This window comes from Lepidochelys kempii, chromosome 15 (assembly GCF_965140285.1).
Source record: "Lepidochelys kempii isolate rLepKem1 chromosome 15, rLepKem1.hap1, whole genome shotgun sequence".
Taxonomy (NCBI): Eukaryota; Metazoa; Chordata; order Testudines; family Cheloniidae; genus Lepidochelys; species Lepidochelys kempii.
The window spans coordinates 29,306,808-29,323,806 of NC_136394.1; the positions used below are offsets into that span (position 1 = coordinate 29,306,808).

Here is a 16,999-nt window from a genome sequence, read left to right on the forward strand (position 1 = left end):
GATGTGTTTGTTCCATGGCAGCAGCTGCGCCAGACCGCTTCCTGTAGCAGCCCTGGCTGCAACCCGCGCCTGAAACAGCTACTAAAACATTGACCAAAAACTGCCTTCTCTTCCCGTTTTTCACAAAATTGTGTCCCCCCTTTCCAAGCAACTCTGATAATTTTTAACTTATTTGCCCAGCATAGGCCCCACATGCGCGTACACACAACTGCAAATTGCTAATCCTGCTTTGTGAGACATCCTACTCTGCAACAGATGAGCTCTTTTCGTTTCCTTGCAAGTCACCTTCTCATTCCACCCATCACCTTACCTTGCATCTAAAATCCCTTCATATTCCAGCAGCTGTTTCATGAAGCCTGCATTTGGTCTTGCAATGCTGCGTTTTTGCTTCACGTAATTATAGGCTTTTTCCAAAGACCAGCCAAATTCCTTCATTGCATAGGCTATAACTGTAGAGGCAGACCGGCTAACACCCATTTTGCAGTGTACCAGACACTTAGAGTGATTTTTCCTAGAGAGGAAGGCAAAAAATAAGAAAAACTATATCTCAAATCCTTTTGTTTATTAAGTTTTACTATCACAGGTTTATATGGTGCATGGATGGTCATTTGTTCACCTTACCGAGCCAACGTCACAGCTCAGAGGGAGTTAATTGGTTTGGGTTAAATGGTCCAAGAAAATAAACTCTCAAGGAAAGTTAGAATTTGGAGAAGTGTGACACCCCCTAACCACTCTCCTCTCACGCCAACCACACTGCTATTTCAGATACTATCCAAAGCTCCCTTTATCTGCATGTCCCTGTCTTTGGAGATGTGGACCGAACAGGCGTGGTGGGTTCCCTACCAAACCCCCCTGCACTGTTCACTGCACATTAGGGCTTCTGTATCACCTATGCCCTGGAGGGTGGAGTGACTGAATGAAAATCACAGAGCAAGAAGTCTCACAAATAAAGAGGCTTCCTCAGAGAGGTTGGTGCAATCCGAAGAGCAAGTAACAGGGTTGGAGGCCCAGCGGGGCCTGGCAAGAAGGCCCTTATGCCAGGTCCCCATCTTCAAAGGTGGAGGCAAGGCAACTGAATGATGGATCACACATGGGAATAAATGTCTCCTGCTATGTATTTATGAACCTCAACGCCTATTACATCACCTGACAGAATTGTGCCACAATCTGTCAGGGATGGGACCTCCACAGCTTCAGATGCAGTTCCTTACTTTTTGAGCCCATTATTAATCCTGGCATTGTGGCTGATGGACAAAATCAAATTCAATCACTAGTTACACCCCTGCAACCCTAATGATTTGGTCCTTACTTAGGGCAGGATTTGGCCGATTAATGAAAGACGCCAAATTAACCAGGTGTCACTGTCCAGCTACCCCATGCAGATCCGAATGAAGAAAAGCCCATCAAGTTACAAGCCACACGCTGAAACCTCAGCAGAATGTGAGTGGTTCATGTCACTAACTGTTGCTGGGAGCCATTGCTCTGCTTATTCTATCACAGACAAAATTCAAGGATTTCAAAATGTTTTACTTCATCAGAAGGACCCTTAGGGGCTCTTGAATCTTTTAGGGCATTAGGTGCAAACACAAACAGAATGTAGCTTCATTACTGGAAACAAACAAACATTCTGTTTTTAAAAAGGGAAACAAAAAAGCAAGTTGAACAAGGCGCCGAAGATAAAATCTCAGCACGATTGTGACTGGTTGTGAAGGGGTTAATGATTAACCACTGACGGGAACAGACGTGGTATTTGGGCATTCCAGGGGCCGGAGGGAACTCCCTTTTCAAAGGCCTTTGCCAGAGCAGGGATCCCAGAAACCTCTTCAGCGCCTCACAAAGAGCCCAGCAATTAAGCAGCAAAGGGACAGCTACTTAATTGGCTTGGTAGAGCTACTTAACTGACATGGCAGTAAAGGCACTGAATGAGTTATTGTGCCAAACCTAGGGACAGCGAGCTGGGAGCGCGAAGGAGTCCAGTGGAACTGGCTGCTGAGGATAGAGTCAAAGCCAGAACAGATGCATGGACACTGTTCAGGACTTCTCCGAAAGCAATGAGTTTCCAGTACTAGACAGCAGGGTGGTTACTTCCCTATTGAATACACTTCTCATTGCACTTGCCCTGAAATGGGAACCACAGCTCTGTGACAAACAGGGAATTCAGAGGGAGGCAGGTTTCAAAAAGCTTCTGCAAATGGTTCCATATCGTTTGCTGAAATGCTATTCAGCAGCATACCGAGGGCACAACACTATCCTTACAATAGCCACGGTACTGGTGAGGGAGCTCCCTCGCCCCCTGCTGGAGAAAGCGCCTCAGTGTCATGCAAGGACTCGACATCACTCCACAGATTCCAATGACAGGTTCTTATCCCGACCTCCGATGTCCCCAAGCACTGACTCGCTCATCTCCATCCACTTACTTGGCTTTATTTATGAAATGATATGCCTCATTCCAGTGAGCCAGGAGGTCTGTCGTCTCCTCGTCATACACCCGGATATTATGATACGCGAACAGACCAGGAAAAAAATTATCGATCTCCCTGGTGACATTTAAAATGTAGTAGACGCTGCAGGATGCAAAAGGAAACAAAGGCAGAGAGTTTACTTATCACAGCCCTGGAAGGGGAACTGGAATTCATGTGATAAACCATACACAACCCAGTGTAACATGGGTGCTCTTACTGCATGGGACTATCAGCAGCCCTTAGATCAGCTCTAAGCCCTCCGCTTCCGATTAAATCAGCTGGAGTTCTACATGTGAGGGACTAGCTGAATCGAGCCCCCAGCTCATCTCTCTCTACTATTATGGTCCCATGTAAAGATGGAGAACAGAGGAAAAATGACTTGCCCACTCTACCAATGGGGAAGCTGAGGGAGAGAGAGGTGCCGAAACTTGATCCAAGTCTCTCAATGAATCAACGGCAGTGCTAGGAAAAGAACCCGGGAGTCCTGATTCTCAAACTTGTGCTTTCGTAACAAGCTCATCCTTTCTTCCTTCTTCCAACCAGAAATATGAAATGAAAGTTGCATCATTTTACTCTACTTCTGCAGGATATAACAGCAGGATTTTTATAATACAATTGGCGTATACTGGGAGAGAATGCATGCCCATATTAAGTTATTATTTCATATAATTCAGACAAATCAATAGCACATGATATTTATTCAAGGATTTGTCCAGCTTTGACTTTTAAAAATAGATTTCAAGGATACCATCACTACAGATCAAAGGATTAATGTGCTAGTTGTTTTACTTATTCAAAAGTGTTCAGACATCTGTTCCCAAGGACTACCATTTAAACATCTTTATTCCTGCTGTTGAGCAATAACTTTTCAGAGTCTCATTATAGGGGCTGACATGTGTCCTGGGCAAGCAGCAAGTATTTATACACAAAATTCCCATTGGCCTAAAACACGTAAAGCAAATAAAGCCAAGAAGTGATGTCGTGATGAGAGTTCACTGACACATACGACTGCAGCCACCTGTCTGCACTAGTGGAATGGAGAACAATTCACACAACTCTGCTCATCTCCAGGCAGTTTTTCACCATTTGGATAAGAGCTTTACCCCAAATACTGTAATGCGTAATCTTCTGAAGTATTTGGGAATTCACACCTCAGACAACAATAAGCTTGCTCAGTATTAACTAGACTCCTATAGAGGATTTGTCTTCCCTAGATCTCAAGGCACTTTACAAATGAGGATAAATATTATCTCCATTGTACAGGTGGGAAAACTGAGATAGAAAGAGAGGAACCATCTGGTCCAAGGTCACTACTGAGAACAGAAGGCAAGTGTCCCAATCCTGTGCCCTATCCACTGAAGTATGGCCTGCACGTATCATATTTCATTTCACAGGACACCCGAACATGCAACTGAAAACAAGTGATTTGAGGATTTAAGAGTCTAATGTGTAACAGCCGACATTAAGTAGCGGAAAGGGCCAGTACTCACCCCGAGCCTTGAAGCTCTTCCAGGTTGGAGGCATTCCACTCAGACCCCTAGGATACAAGTCACACACACACAGAGTAAGCCTTGGTTCTGCTGGGCACTGTACAGTCACTGATCAAACACTGTGCTCTTTGCAATCTGGGCAGTATTTTCTCAGGAGCACTAAACTAAAACATAGGCAATGGTTTCTGAAAAGAGTATAACAGGACATGAGGGTCTAGGGCCTTGTATAACAATGCAGAGGTATTCTGCTGACTCATCCTAGCAATGGGGCCAGACTGGTCCTATTAGCTACAACCCAAGAGTATAAAATGTTGAGAGTCTCTCTGAGGCAAGAGGAAGGTAGGGGGGGAGAGAGAGGGGTCAGTCTGCAGGAAGAAACCCTAGGAAGCTCAGGCTGAGGTTTATTATTTATATTACAGAGCACATACAGGTCCCAAACAAAATACACCTAGAAAGAGTCCCTGCCCTGAACAGCTTACAACCATAGAATTATAGAAATGAGGCCTGGAAGGGACCTCAAGAAGTCATCCAGTCCAGCCCCCTGTGATGAGGCAGGACCAAATAAACTTAGACCATCCCTGACAGGTGTTCCTTGTTAAGCTATGGCTCTTGACCTGACTTATGACATAGGAAGCTTTTGGGCTAATATATATTAGCACGTGGTTTTAACAGGAAAGAGTAAAAAGTGTGTGCCCGACCCTAGGTGGGCACATCAGGATTAGAGGCTGGTGTAAACTGTACTGTCACTCCCACTTACAGTGTACTCCACTGACTACCTTCTTCTAGCAGTATTTTTCATGGGTCCCAAGAGTTTGAGAGTATGACCGCACTACTGACTTTCTTATTATATGTATCTGTTTTTTGTTCAGTAGCATTAATGCTTTGGTTTATCTGGATGATAAATACAACTTTTATGTTCATATTCCCGTGATTCATCAATCCCACCTGTTACATAATTTACGTAGCCACGAAGGGAAAGAACCTGTTAACTGTGACCGGGGCACTTTGCACCTCAGGTAATTTCAGGCTGCACTGTCCAACCTGATCTAAGCAACCTCCAGCGATGGGGATTCTACAACTTCCCTTGGAAGCAGCTTAACTACCATTATAGGCAGAATTTTCTTCCTAATATCTAACCTAAATCTCCCTTGCTGCAGATTAAGCCCATTACTATTAGCCTGGAGAACAACAGATCACACTCCTCTTTACAACAGTCCTTAATATATCTGAAGATTGTTCTCAGGCCCTCCTCCCTGACAGTCTTCTTTTCTCAAGACTAACCGGGCCCAGTTTGTTTAACCTTCCCACACAAGTCGGGGTTTCTAAACCTTTGATTATTTTTGTTGCTCTCCTCTGGACTCTCTCCAGTTTGTCCACGTTTCCTAGAGTGCGGCACCCAGAATTGGACACAGTTCTCCAGCTGAGGCCTCACCAGGGCTGAGCAGAGCGGGACAATGACCTCCCAGGTCTTACATACGACACTCCTGTTAACATGCCCCAGAACGATATTAGCCTTTTTTGCAACCACATCATATTGTTGGCTGAACAGGCCTAAACAGGCCAGACAGACAAAGGGCAAGAGACAGAGAATATTATTATTCCTATTCTACAGATCCCTAAAACTGAAGCACAAGATTAAGTAACTTGCCCAAGGTCACAGAGTGGAGCTTTCACAGATCCAGGGAAAGAACCCAGATCTCCTGAGTCCCAAAGCTGTGCCTTAGCCACAAAACCATCCCTCCTCTAAACTGAGGAAGCGTTAGGCCTATTACTTAAAGAAAACGACAGAGATGGCACGTTTGGACAACATGCGTGCAGTGTGTTAGGAGCACAGTGGGAACGTTCCCAGATTACAAAGTAATAATAAGCAGGATTTCAATCAAGAAAGTTCACAAAGAGCGATCCTATGAAGGGGACCGAATGGAAAAGAAGATGGGATGTGGGACACTAAGGATGCATCTCCAGGTTGCCTGTTCAGATCCAATCTCAGCTGGTAGTGAGCACCACTGGATCTGCTCGCTTACTTGCACGAAGTGAGTTAGACAGTCTCAGGGTGGTTCCTAGCACATCACAAAACCCACCACAAATGAACATTCCCTCTTTTCAAGATCATAAATTGCATAGGAAAACCAATCAGACATTCTGCAAAATAAAGTGGTCGTTATCAGAGTTCTCTCTAATTTTTTAAGTCCATGTGCGGAATGAATTTTGTGATGTGCACCGATATGGAAGTGATGCATATCGGTGCACATAACACAGTTCATGTGGTGGGGGTGGGGCCGAGGCGTTTGGCGTGTGGGAGGGGGCTCAGGGCTGGGGTAGATGGTTGGAGTGTGGGGGATGAGGGCTCTGGCTGGGGGTGTGGGCTCTGGGGATGAGTGGGTGAGATGGCCCCTAAAAGCCATGGGAGAAATTACTGCAGAGGTACATGTACAACACATTGCCTGGAGAACAAAGAGGATTTTAAAATATGATTCACCCTCAGAGGCCTATTTCCTCTGAGTCTATCGTGGAAAAGATGACACTGCTACAAAGTGCAGAATTGCTCCCGTCTCAATTAAATCTTTGTTCTGGATGGCAACTTCCAGTTTTGTTTGGAGTACCACCCAGTGGCAAGAGATTACAAGAGACTCATCCCCGCTCTGAGCCTGTTCATAGGCTGAACAAGCAAATCACCTTCCAAACTGATGATTTATATAAAGCCAGCCACATAGAATCATAGAATAACAGAGTTGGAAGGGACCTCTGGAGGCCATCTAGTCCAACCCCCTGCCCAGAGCAGGACCAATCCCAACTAAATCATCCCAGCCAGGGCTTTGTCAAGCCTGATCTTAAAAACTTCTAAGGAAGGGGATTCCACCACCTCCCTAGGTAACGCATTCCTGTGTTTCACCACCCTCCTAGTGAAAAAGTTTTTCCTAATATCCAACCTAAATCTCCCCCACTGCAACTTGAGACCATTACTCCTTGTCCTGTCATCTGCTATCACTGAGAATAGTCTAGATCCATCCTCTTTGGATCCACCTTTCAGGTAGTTAAAAGCAGCTATCAAATCCCCGCTCATTCTTCTCTTCCGTAGACTGAACAATCCCAGTTCCCTCAGCCTCTCCTCATAAGTCATGTGTTCCAGTCCCCTAATCATTTTTGTTGCCCTTTGCTGGACTCTCTCCAATTTATCCACATCCTTCTTGTAGTGTGGGGCCCAAAACTGGACACAGTACTCCAGATGAGGCCTCACCAATGTAGAATAGAGGGGAACGATCACGTCCCTCAATCTGCTGGCAATGCCCCTACTTATACACCCCAAAATGCCATTGGCCTTCTTGGCAACAAGGGCACACTGCTGACTCATATCCAGCTTCTCGTCCACTGTCACCCCTAGGTCCTTCTCTGCAGAACTGCTGCCTAGCCATTCGGTCCCTAGTCTGTAGCGGTGCATTGGATTCTTCCGTCCTAAGTGCAGGACTCTGCACTTGTCCTTGTTGAACCTCATCAGATTTCTTTTGGCCCAATCCTCCAATTTGTCTAGGTCCCTCTGTATCCTATCCCTACCCTCCAGCGTATCTACCACTCCTCCCAGTTTAGTGTCATCCGCAAACTTGCTGAGGGTGCAATCCACACCATCCTCCAGATCATTAATGAAGATATTGAACAAAACCGGCCCCAGGACCGACCCTTGGGGCACTCCACTTGATACCGGCTGCCAACTAGACATGGAGCCATTGATCAACTAGACATGGAGCCATTGATTATCTACATGGTAGGCACTTTGACTCTCTTAGTGTATTATCATTACCTTTGATTCAGCAAGGCAAAAATAGAGGGCACATAACTGGTACATTTGGACTGTGTCATGATCTAGGTCCTTATCCCGTCTTAACGAAAAATGACTCCTATTCCTAGAAATGTGAAAGAAATCCATAAAAGGCAGCCTTTCCTGTGCACAGTGCACCCTACAAGCAGGAGCACCAACATCAGGGCAGGAACACCATCTTATTAAATCTACTTCCTTCCAAAGCAGGGTAACAGGTTATTGTGCACATGGCAAAGTCACAGCAGTGGGAAGAAATGGTGAAAAGGGAAAGACGAAGCACTTCCTCAGAGCAGTTCTCAGGACGTGGGGGAAGGCTGTTTTCCCATGTACTGTATCAACCACTGGCAACCTCTTATTTATTTTCTTTTATTCATTAGAATAAGAAGCTCCCATACTAAGACTCTAGCCCCTGCCATTTATCTACAATTACAAAAGCAAAATGTCATTCAGCCAAATCACCCTCCTGCCTAGAAGCAGGTCCTCATCCAACATTACATGTGTTATGTGCGCCCCCGTACGTCAGTCTGCTCCTCAGCTCCTTTACTTCTCTTCAAAGGCCAGGTGAAACAAACATCCCCCCACAGCACGTCACCACATACAGGACCCTCCACCACGCCAGGCCCATGATGTGTGCTGCTCCTGAGCTGAGCTGGCCAGGAGAGGACCACTGATGCAGCACATTCACTCACAGGGAGAGAAAGGATCAGGAAGGCACCCTGTCCCTCTTGCCAGCCCATCAGTGCAGCCCTGTGTGTTCAGAATGAAGGCTCAGATAGCATAGCTTCTGACTCCGTGGCTTACCAGATACAGATGATCAAAAATTAGAGATGGTTTGTCCATCTGCCCCAGGATAAGCAGCATTTCATTGTCTATAAATTCCTTGAATTCTTTCAAGTTGCAATTCATCTGCTTCTCCAGTTCATTTCGTATCTGTGGGGCAGAAAATGACAAAGTATGCCACTTAGCAAATGATAGCATACCACCTAGATAGTGGGCTGTGCAGAATGATTGTCCACTTTTAAAAGGAGAGTGCCAATAAATTATACATACATGCATTAGAGAAAGAGAGAGACTACAGTCCACAGAGAAGTATGTAAATGCTTTCAGAGACAAATAACCTCAGTAAAAGGTCACGTGAGGCCCCAGATTCAGGCTTTGTAAATAAAGCTTCATGCAAAACCCAATATGAACAAAAAACTGTTCTGGTATTTTTCACTATGAAGCATTCCCCTGAAGTGCTCAACACCCTGCACTGTGCTAGCTCTGAAGAAACAAAAGCAAACCCCCCTAGAAACAAGAAGTGAAAAACAGCAGCATCATTGTGAAAAGGGAATTAGATCTTTTAAAGTTTCTCACTTTTAAGTTGGAAGGTAAGAACATTTTTAAGGTGTATAGATTTTCCTCTTTATCCCCTCCCTTTAAAAGCCAAACCTACCACAGCTTTCTACATTATAACACTGCATGTGAGTAACTCTAATAAAACAGAAGAATCTGAGCATTTTCCGGGCAGCCTAAGAAGAAATGTTGGCAACCAGTTTGTATGGCTTTTACCACTGCACAAAGCTCCAGGCAAGTTCACACTCAGGGTACATTGTGGGTCAGTTTCCAGGTTTCCTTATACCTTGGGCTCCGATAGGATCTCCCATCGGAGTATTTCAATCACTTGTTGTAAGGACTCTAAAAGCCCACTGTGAGGTTGATGATATCCTATTTTACAGATGGGAAAACTGAGGGGCAGAGAACAGAAATCTTATCCCAGGACATGGAGTGAATCTTGTAAGCACAGTGGAAATATATATCCTGAGGGTCCTGACTCCCAGTCCTCTCTGACCCTTATCCAGTGCTACCTCCCATACTCTGGACAACAACAGGAACCGAGTGGTCACAGGCCAGCAAATGGTCGGTTTTGCTTACTTCCTTGGAGGTCACATTTTCCAGGTCTTTGCTCATCATGATACTTCGGAGTTTGGCTTTAATGAACCGCTCTGTTCTTTCCCCCTCAGTTGGCCTGCAAAGGAAAATTAAAGGAACTATCCAGACAGGCAGAACTATCCACTGGGGCAGAAGGCCTCAGCGATGCTCTCTCTGTATAATGATACTCTTACATGGAGAAGGGATGGGAAAGACTCAAGTTAAACTGACACTGATGACAGAGGAAAACTTCACAAAAATATGTATGAACCAAAAGGAGATCAAACTATTGGAGAAATGAAAGGGAAAATGTGGGATTTATGAAGTGAACGAAGACATTAAAAATAAAACTCAGAACTGACTTGTCAACAAACAATGCTGGAGAATCAGGGCGTGTCGACTCCAGGTCCTGCATCGTGTTCCACTCATTGATGCAACTCTGGTCCGAACTGATGCAGCTTTCATAGTATGTGGCCCAGACCAGGGCCATTCCACCTGGGAAGTAATTGTACCTCCGTGCGACCTCACAAGCTTTGTGGAGGATCTGCAGGGCAGACCTGCAAATTTCAAAAGCAAAGAAGGGGAGAATGTGAGCATCATGGGGAGTAGGAGCACACAGAAGCCAGGGCCCTAGAGATTTTCAGCGGAGACTTATTTTCAACTTTGTTCCAACTTTGGTTTGGTTTGGTTTTTTGACAGCAGAAGGTTTGCTTTTTCCGATTTCAGATAGAGTCACAAAACTCTAAACAGTATGGTTTGGATGCCCTCTTGTGATCTGGTAACCAACTGAACATACGACGAAATTCACCCCATGCAAGAGACCAGCACAAGGACTATGCACCACTTGGGTCCTGCTGGGTCTTAATCATTAGCTAACTTAAAAACTCAGACAAAAAATGTAAGAATGTGGACACTTCAAACCACCTCTACCAAGGAGTCGAAAAGCACATTTAACAGCATTCCTAGCCCCTGGCACACACCGAGAACAGAGCCCAGATTGGGTAATTTGTTTTTGCAAATTATAGCATTTAACTTTAAAAAAAAATCTCTCAGTTCTGTAGATGTTATTACACTGAACACATTAACCACATCTGAAGCTGCTAACCGGAGGGGCAGAGTTTTAAAATGGCAGTAACAAGGGGTTTGTTTGTTTGTGTACCAAATAATCCCTAAAATTACATCTTTTTCCATATCCACATCATTTCCCTATTAAATGTTACAAGAGCTCAGATTTCATAAACTTCAGTGCAGCCCACATAAAGTATGTGCTAAAATATATGCAATTTGTTACATATCAGAACAAGTCCCTTAAAAATCACCACCATTAAAGGCAATCTGTGGTCATAGCAGTCAGGGATTTCACGATATTCAAATATCCCCATTTTGCTGTTTTGGGATGTCTGTACACGGGTGGGTGTGATTATAAAAGCTCAGCCAACATAATCAAAAGCTGCAAAGTGAAACCCTGGGCTTCATGGAAAGTTATCAGGCAGCAGGAACTCCAGGGCAACACTGCAGCAACAAAGAGCACTGGAATTTCCGTGAGACTGGCAAGAGCTCCTGAGATGCCCTCTTAAGATAGTTACAAGAATACAGAGAGCCAGTATGGGGTCTGCAGCCTGATTAATTCCACGTTCAACTCAGTTCTCATATTTAATCATCTTATTCATGGAATTTCTCTCAGTGCTTACACTAGAACAGCAGCATGTAATTTCCCGTCAGGAAAATGGTACAGCTCGCTCATTACTCCTTTCAGCATATTTACCTGCTGAGACAACCTGCTTTCCACAAATGGAATTTTTTTCTAAAGGTACTAAATAACAGCTATGCAAAACGCTAAATGCAGGTTGGTTTGTTTTTAAAAAAAGCTAACATAAATGATCATCTTTTTTTTTTTTTTTAGTAAAACTAAATCAGCAACATACGCACCACATAGCTTGTACGGAAACTGGTTTGAAGATATGCATCTTCCCTGCAGTGCTCACGCTAAATCCACTAACAGAGAGAGAAGAAAAAGTCATACAATGCCCCCTTTTGCGTTAGATGCTCCATTCAGCAAACCACCACTGTTTTCCTGCTAAGACAGTAACGCCCATGCTGCAAGGCAAAACAAATCATGGCCATTGCAGTACGTGTGGGCTGGCATTGACAGTTCACTAGAATCAGAAATGGGAATTTATGCAACCTGATTGTCTAACACAGCTCTTAATGTCCTTGCAAACAAGACTGTGAAGGGAAAAGTTTGCCCAAGCGCACTGCAATTAATTAAAATATTGCATATTTGTTTACTTTAAGAAATCACTAATAAGATCTAACACATTCTATCAGATAGCACAAGGATAGCAATAAGCAAAAATAAATGATCAATTAAATAGACTGGGTGAAAGAACCTAAATTTGAATTCTCCTTAAGTGTAAAAATGAAAGAGACTCTTAAAACAGCCCTCTAACAGGGCAAAATAAATCAACCCTAATATCCTCTGAGCTCTAACCTGAGCTATTAGGCTCTTGCGCTCTCTGACACTCAAATTCATCCTTCTAGACATTAAAATGTTTTTGTTTCGTACCCATCTCCATCAAGATGTATCTTGGTATCACTCCACAGGCGCAGGACCATCCCAATAGTGCAGCTTTTACTACCATGGAAAAGGAAAGAAGTGACAGCATTCAATGCTATTGGTATAAGAAGTTCAAATGCAGGACACAATAAGGTTACTTTCTACTGTTAATTCCGAGTAGATTTTGAATACTATTGTCATAAATATAAAGGGAAGGGTAAACACCTTTCTGTATACAGTGCTATAAAATCCCTCCTGGCCAGAGGCAACGTCCCGTTACCTGTAAAGGGTTAAGAAGCTCAGCTAACCTGGCTGGCACCTGACCCAAAGGACCAATAAGGGAACAAGATACTTTCAAATCTTGGGGGGGAGGGGGGGGCTTGTTTGTGCTCTTTGTTTACGTGGTTGTTCTCTCTTGGGACTGAGAGAGGCCAGACAGAAATCCATGTTCTCCACCCCATCCTAATCCAAGTCTCCAATATTGCAACCAGTATAGGTAAACCAGGGAAGGCGGATTAGTTTCTCTTTTGTTTTATGTGAATTTTCCCTGTGTTAAGAGGGAGGTTTATTCCTGTTTTCTGTAACTTTAAGGTTTTGCCCAGAGAGGGATCCTCTGTGTTTTGAATCTGGATACCCTGTAAAGTATTTTCCATCCTGATTTTACAGAGGTGATTCTTTTACCTTTTCTTTAATTAAAATTCTTCTTTTAAGAACCTGATTGATTTTTCATTGTTCTTAAGATCCAATGGTTGGGTCTGTGTTCACCTGTATAAATTGGTGAGGATTCTTATCAAGCCTTCCCAAGGAAAGGGGGTGTAGGGCTTGGGGGGATATTTTGGGGGAAGACGTCTCCAAGTGGGCTCTTTCCCTGGTCTTTGTGTAAGACACTTGGTGGTGGCAGCATGGGGTTCAAGGACAAGGCAAAGTTTGTACCTTGGGGAAGTTAATGGGCTGTTTGTGGGGTTTTCATTGAATCACTTTGACTGGAGTAAGGGGTGAAGGGGGTTTTATGAGTTTATCTAATCCAAAAAAGTACTTCTGTACGAGAGAAGAAATCTGTCAAGAAAACTAGACCACGATGCGGACCAGACGCTTTCAACTAGTAAATAATTAAGCTGCCAAGATATTAAACTTTTAAAGGAAATGAGCATGTATGCATCAGCCAGTCTGTAAAGAATTCAGAATGATTATTTTTTTAAAATCATAACCATTGATACAACAGACCAAATTAGCCAACCGGCTAATTTCAGGGCACATGTGGGCAGTGCGCACTTCAGAGCCTTCCAAGAAAACGTGTGTATCAGTACAAAAGCCCCACGCTAGTAACTCAGAATGGCGATAGCCAAGGACTCTCATTCCAGCCTCAACACAGGATCCAGGGCTGCTTGGGTAAAACTGCCATTACTGATGGACACTGGTTTGTACTGAAAGGTTTTCTTTAATCTAATCTACAAAGACATAAGGTCCTGAGTCCCTCCTGTGCCTTTGACACATGGGGCACACCAGTTCCTCCACTGAGGATGGTCACTCATTAGCTGTGGTACTTCTTCCCACGTGATGCCAACACATTCAATACCATCTTGTCACTGTCTTCTGCCAGTTCTCCTTTGGCCTTCCTCGCTTTCTCTTCCCTCTCTTGGGCACCCAATGCAATGCTTGCGGAGCATGGCTCCCATCTCTCATACGATATACATGTCCCTGCCTCGTGAGCCTTCTTTCTTTGATGATCTTTTCTACATGTGCAGCTCTGTCAGCTTCCTTAGTCTCGCAGGGATCATTGTAAATGAAGAGAATGCCCTACCCAGAGTTCTGGGCTGCTCTGGGATATCTGCCAGGGCTATTTCCCAGGTTACCCCCTCATTTTGCACTAGTAACCACCAGTAGAAATTATTTCAAAATCAGTCCATCTTAGTTTTGGACAAGATGTAGCAAACATTCCTAGACTTTCTATAATGCAGACTAATGTTCCATTCTGTAGTGCTGGGTTAGGAGCTCCTCTACCCCTCTGACAGCACTTAACAACAGTGGGAAGTATAGCACCAAAGCAAGTAAGAACGAACTTCATAGCCAGGAACAGCCAGTGGGTTTACTGTCAATGAAAACATTTTCTTACTGTATATTATATTAGTATATATACTCCCTCCTAACACATATCTACCCTCTTCACTTATAGTACAGAAAAATCCACTCTGATTTATTAGAAGACAAGGGAAAACGTTTAAAAAAACCCTACATTTTGGCTATTCCTTGAGTATAGTCAAGTGTAATATGACAGAGGGCTAGTGGTCTGAATACAGAACTAGGAGCCTAGAAGTCCTGACTCTCTACCACACATTCCGCCTGTGTCCTTGGGCAAGTAATGACTTCTCTGCCTCTGTTTCTTCATCTATAAAATGAGGAGAACACAAGGATTCTGAGGGTTACTTAATATTTTATGGGGCTTTGGAAATAGTAAACACTCTTATCAGGAGATGGGTCTGTATCCCAGACAGAACACAGAACTCAAATTTGGGAAAAGCTAGACATAAATCCCTAATCTCTCAGCACTTTGGGTTTGTTTATTCTTTGCAGGAGCTTTATGCTATTTAGAAATTAAAGCAGATCCATCACTGTCCAGCTCCAGGACATTAACAACATTTTGGGCCTGATTTGAAAAAGTGGCCTTCAGTTTTGCAGCTCTAAGTAGCTGCAGACACATTTTGGGGCCATTAGACATCTAGCTACCTTAACTGGCTGCAGATCAGTCAGATGCCACAGTGCTATGAAAGGACTGTGCACACAGTACTTTGCCCTGAACTGTTTGCAGGGCTGCAATGCAGCCGAAGAGTTGAAGGCCTTTACAACATCAGGTCCTTCAACTTTATGGGAATCAGGTGACTTTATAGTACAACAGAGAGAATGTCCTGTTCAAGCAACACCGTGGCACACAAGAAGTCTCCCAGACGTACCTTTCTTTGCTGGAAAAGTCCACTCCCAGTAAAATGTTTTCTTCTGTGTCTTGCCGCCCACTGCTATACACGACCACCATGTATCTGACTCGGTCTGTCCACATGCTTTCCAAGCGTACAGCCTAAAACAGGGCAACACAGCTCTGCAAACCTGCTGTCAATGACCATTATTGCCATTAATGTTAGAGTTCATTATTTGTGTTGCAGTCAGGCCCAAAGGCCCCAGTCAGCATAGGGCTCTGTGGTGTTAGCTGCTGCAGAAACACATAGGAAGACACAGTCCATCCGCTCTCTGCACACATTTAGCCACTAGTTTAACCAAAAGCCTATAGGAGGGGAGGGGAGGGGAGGGAAGGGGCACAGTGGAAGTGCAGTTTCTTTGCCTAGATTACCAGTGTCCATTCTGAAACTTGTTAAAAGATGAAGTCTGAGGGGAAAATAAACTGGGATTTTTTAAAAATGTAGGTTAAGTAGGAAAGTTGATAAAAGTACCAATCTTGCATTGGACTGGGGTATAGGAAGGTACTAAGAGGGCTCTTCCATCGTTACCTTTTATGATTTTTACACTGCAGTGTCGCAGTGACCCTACCTCGGGTAATTCACGAGGCCTTTCCCTTCTGATGTGACATTTCATATCCTCTACATGTGTGGCTGTCTGCATTACTCAAACAGGCAGGGTTTTAATAAAAGATTCTTTACCTTCTTTAAAAGGGAAGCGTGGCCCTGTTAGAAATACCAGTGATCATGGTGCTATTTTACAGAGCTATTTCAGACTCCTCCGGCTGAAAGAAGGGCAGAAACGGCAGACCCTCTTACCAATTTGATTCTGTCCTCACAGCGCAGAAGGTTGATCATCACTTGAAGGTGCTGGGGCAAGTCACCTACAGAGATGATTGGGAAATAATCAACAGATGTTGCCATGGTCCCTACTTAGTGCACTAAGCTCTGCATGTCCTCCTGATGTATAGAGAAACTTAAATTCCTGTAACTAGAGAAAATTTGGGAAGCCATTCAAGCCTCAGACTCTCAGAGCATTCTTAAGATGATAACGACAGAATTGAGTTTCCCTGGATACCAGACTAATTAGTCTGTCATGGGACCTGGACATTTTGGCATTTGGCAGGCATTAGATACATAAGGAATGCCTCTGCCACTGGTTCAAATTATAACCAACAAGATTTGTCTCATAGCTACCACATCCTGCACTGAACAGTAAGATTTGTGGGCAAGGGATTGGGAGGGAGGGGATAATGGGGAAACAAGAGATTCCTGAAAGATTAAGGCTATAAAAAAATAAATAAATTTGTGAATTTCATACAAGACAATGGGCCTGAGTCTGTGGGCCTAACTCAGGCCATTTTCCTTTTGAACACAATAGGAGTTTTGCATGTGTGAAGGCTGCAGGACTTGACCCAGCTGAGGTTACAGTAACATTTTACCCTAACGCAGTTAGTACCATTCATGCAATAAGAAAAGGAGGACTTGTGGCACCTTAGAGACTAACAAATTTATTTGAGCATAAGCTTTCATGAGCTGCAGCTCGCTTCATCGGATGCATTCAGTGAAAAATACAGTGCAGAGATTTATATACATAGAGAACATGAAACAATGGGTGTTACCATACACACTATAACAAGAGTGATCACTTAAGGTGAGCTATTACCAGCAGGAGAGCGGAGGGGGGGAGGGAGGGACACACCTTTTGTAGTGATGGTCAAGGTGGGCCATTTCCAGCAGTTGACAAGAACATCTGAGGAACAGTGTGGGGTGGAGGAGGGGGAAATAAACATGGGGAAATAGTTTTACTTTGTGTAATG

The 16,999-nt window shown here is 44.0% G+C and overlaps 1 protein-coding gene across 2 annotated transcripts in view; it reads right to left on the reverse strand.

The window, feature by feature from the left end:
• The window catches only part of SSH1 (slingshot protein phosphatase 1), a 61,701-nt gene that overhangs the window by 8,880 nt on the left and 35,822 nt on the right, over positions 1-16,999 (reverse strand). Inside the window, exons 4-13 of one of the 2 annotated variants that reach the window (XM_073312365.2) lie at positions 15,999-16,063; positions 15,183-15,304; positions 12,244-12,312; positions 11,607-11,672; positions 10,040-10,234; positions 9,681-9,774; positions 8,568-8,696; positions 3,953-3,999; positions 2,418-2,564; positions 311-511 (exon numbers count right to left, since the gene is read on the reverse strand). In XM_073312365.2, coding sequence (XP_073168466.1) covers positions 311-511; positions 2,418-2,564; positions 3,953-3,999; positions 8,568-8,696; positions 9,681-9,774; positions 10,040-10,234; positions 11,607-11,672; positions 12,244-12,312; positions 15,183-15,304; positions 15,999-16,063 — 1,135 coding nt within the window. Of the gene's footprint in view, positions 1-310; positions 512-2,417; positions 2,565-3,952; positions 4,000-8,567; positions 8,697-9,680; positions 9,775-10,039; positions 10,235-11,606; positions 11,673-12,243; positions 12,313-15,182; positions 15,337-15,998; positions 16,064-16,999 lie in introns of those variants that run through there. The other variant, XM_073312367.2, reaches the window with a different exon arrangement.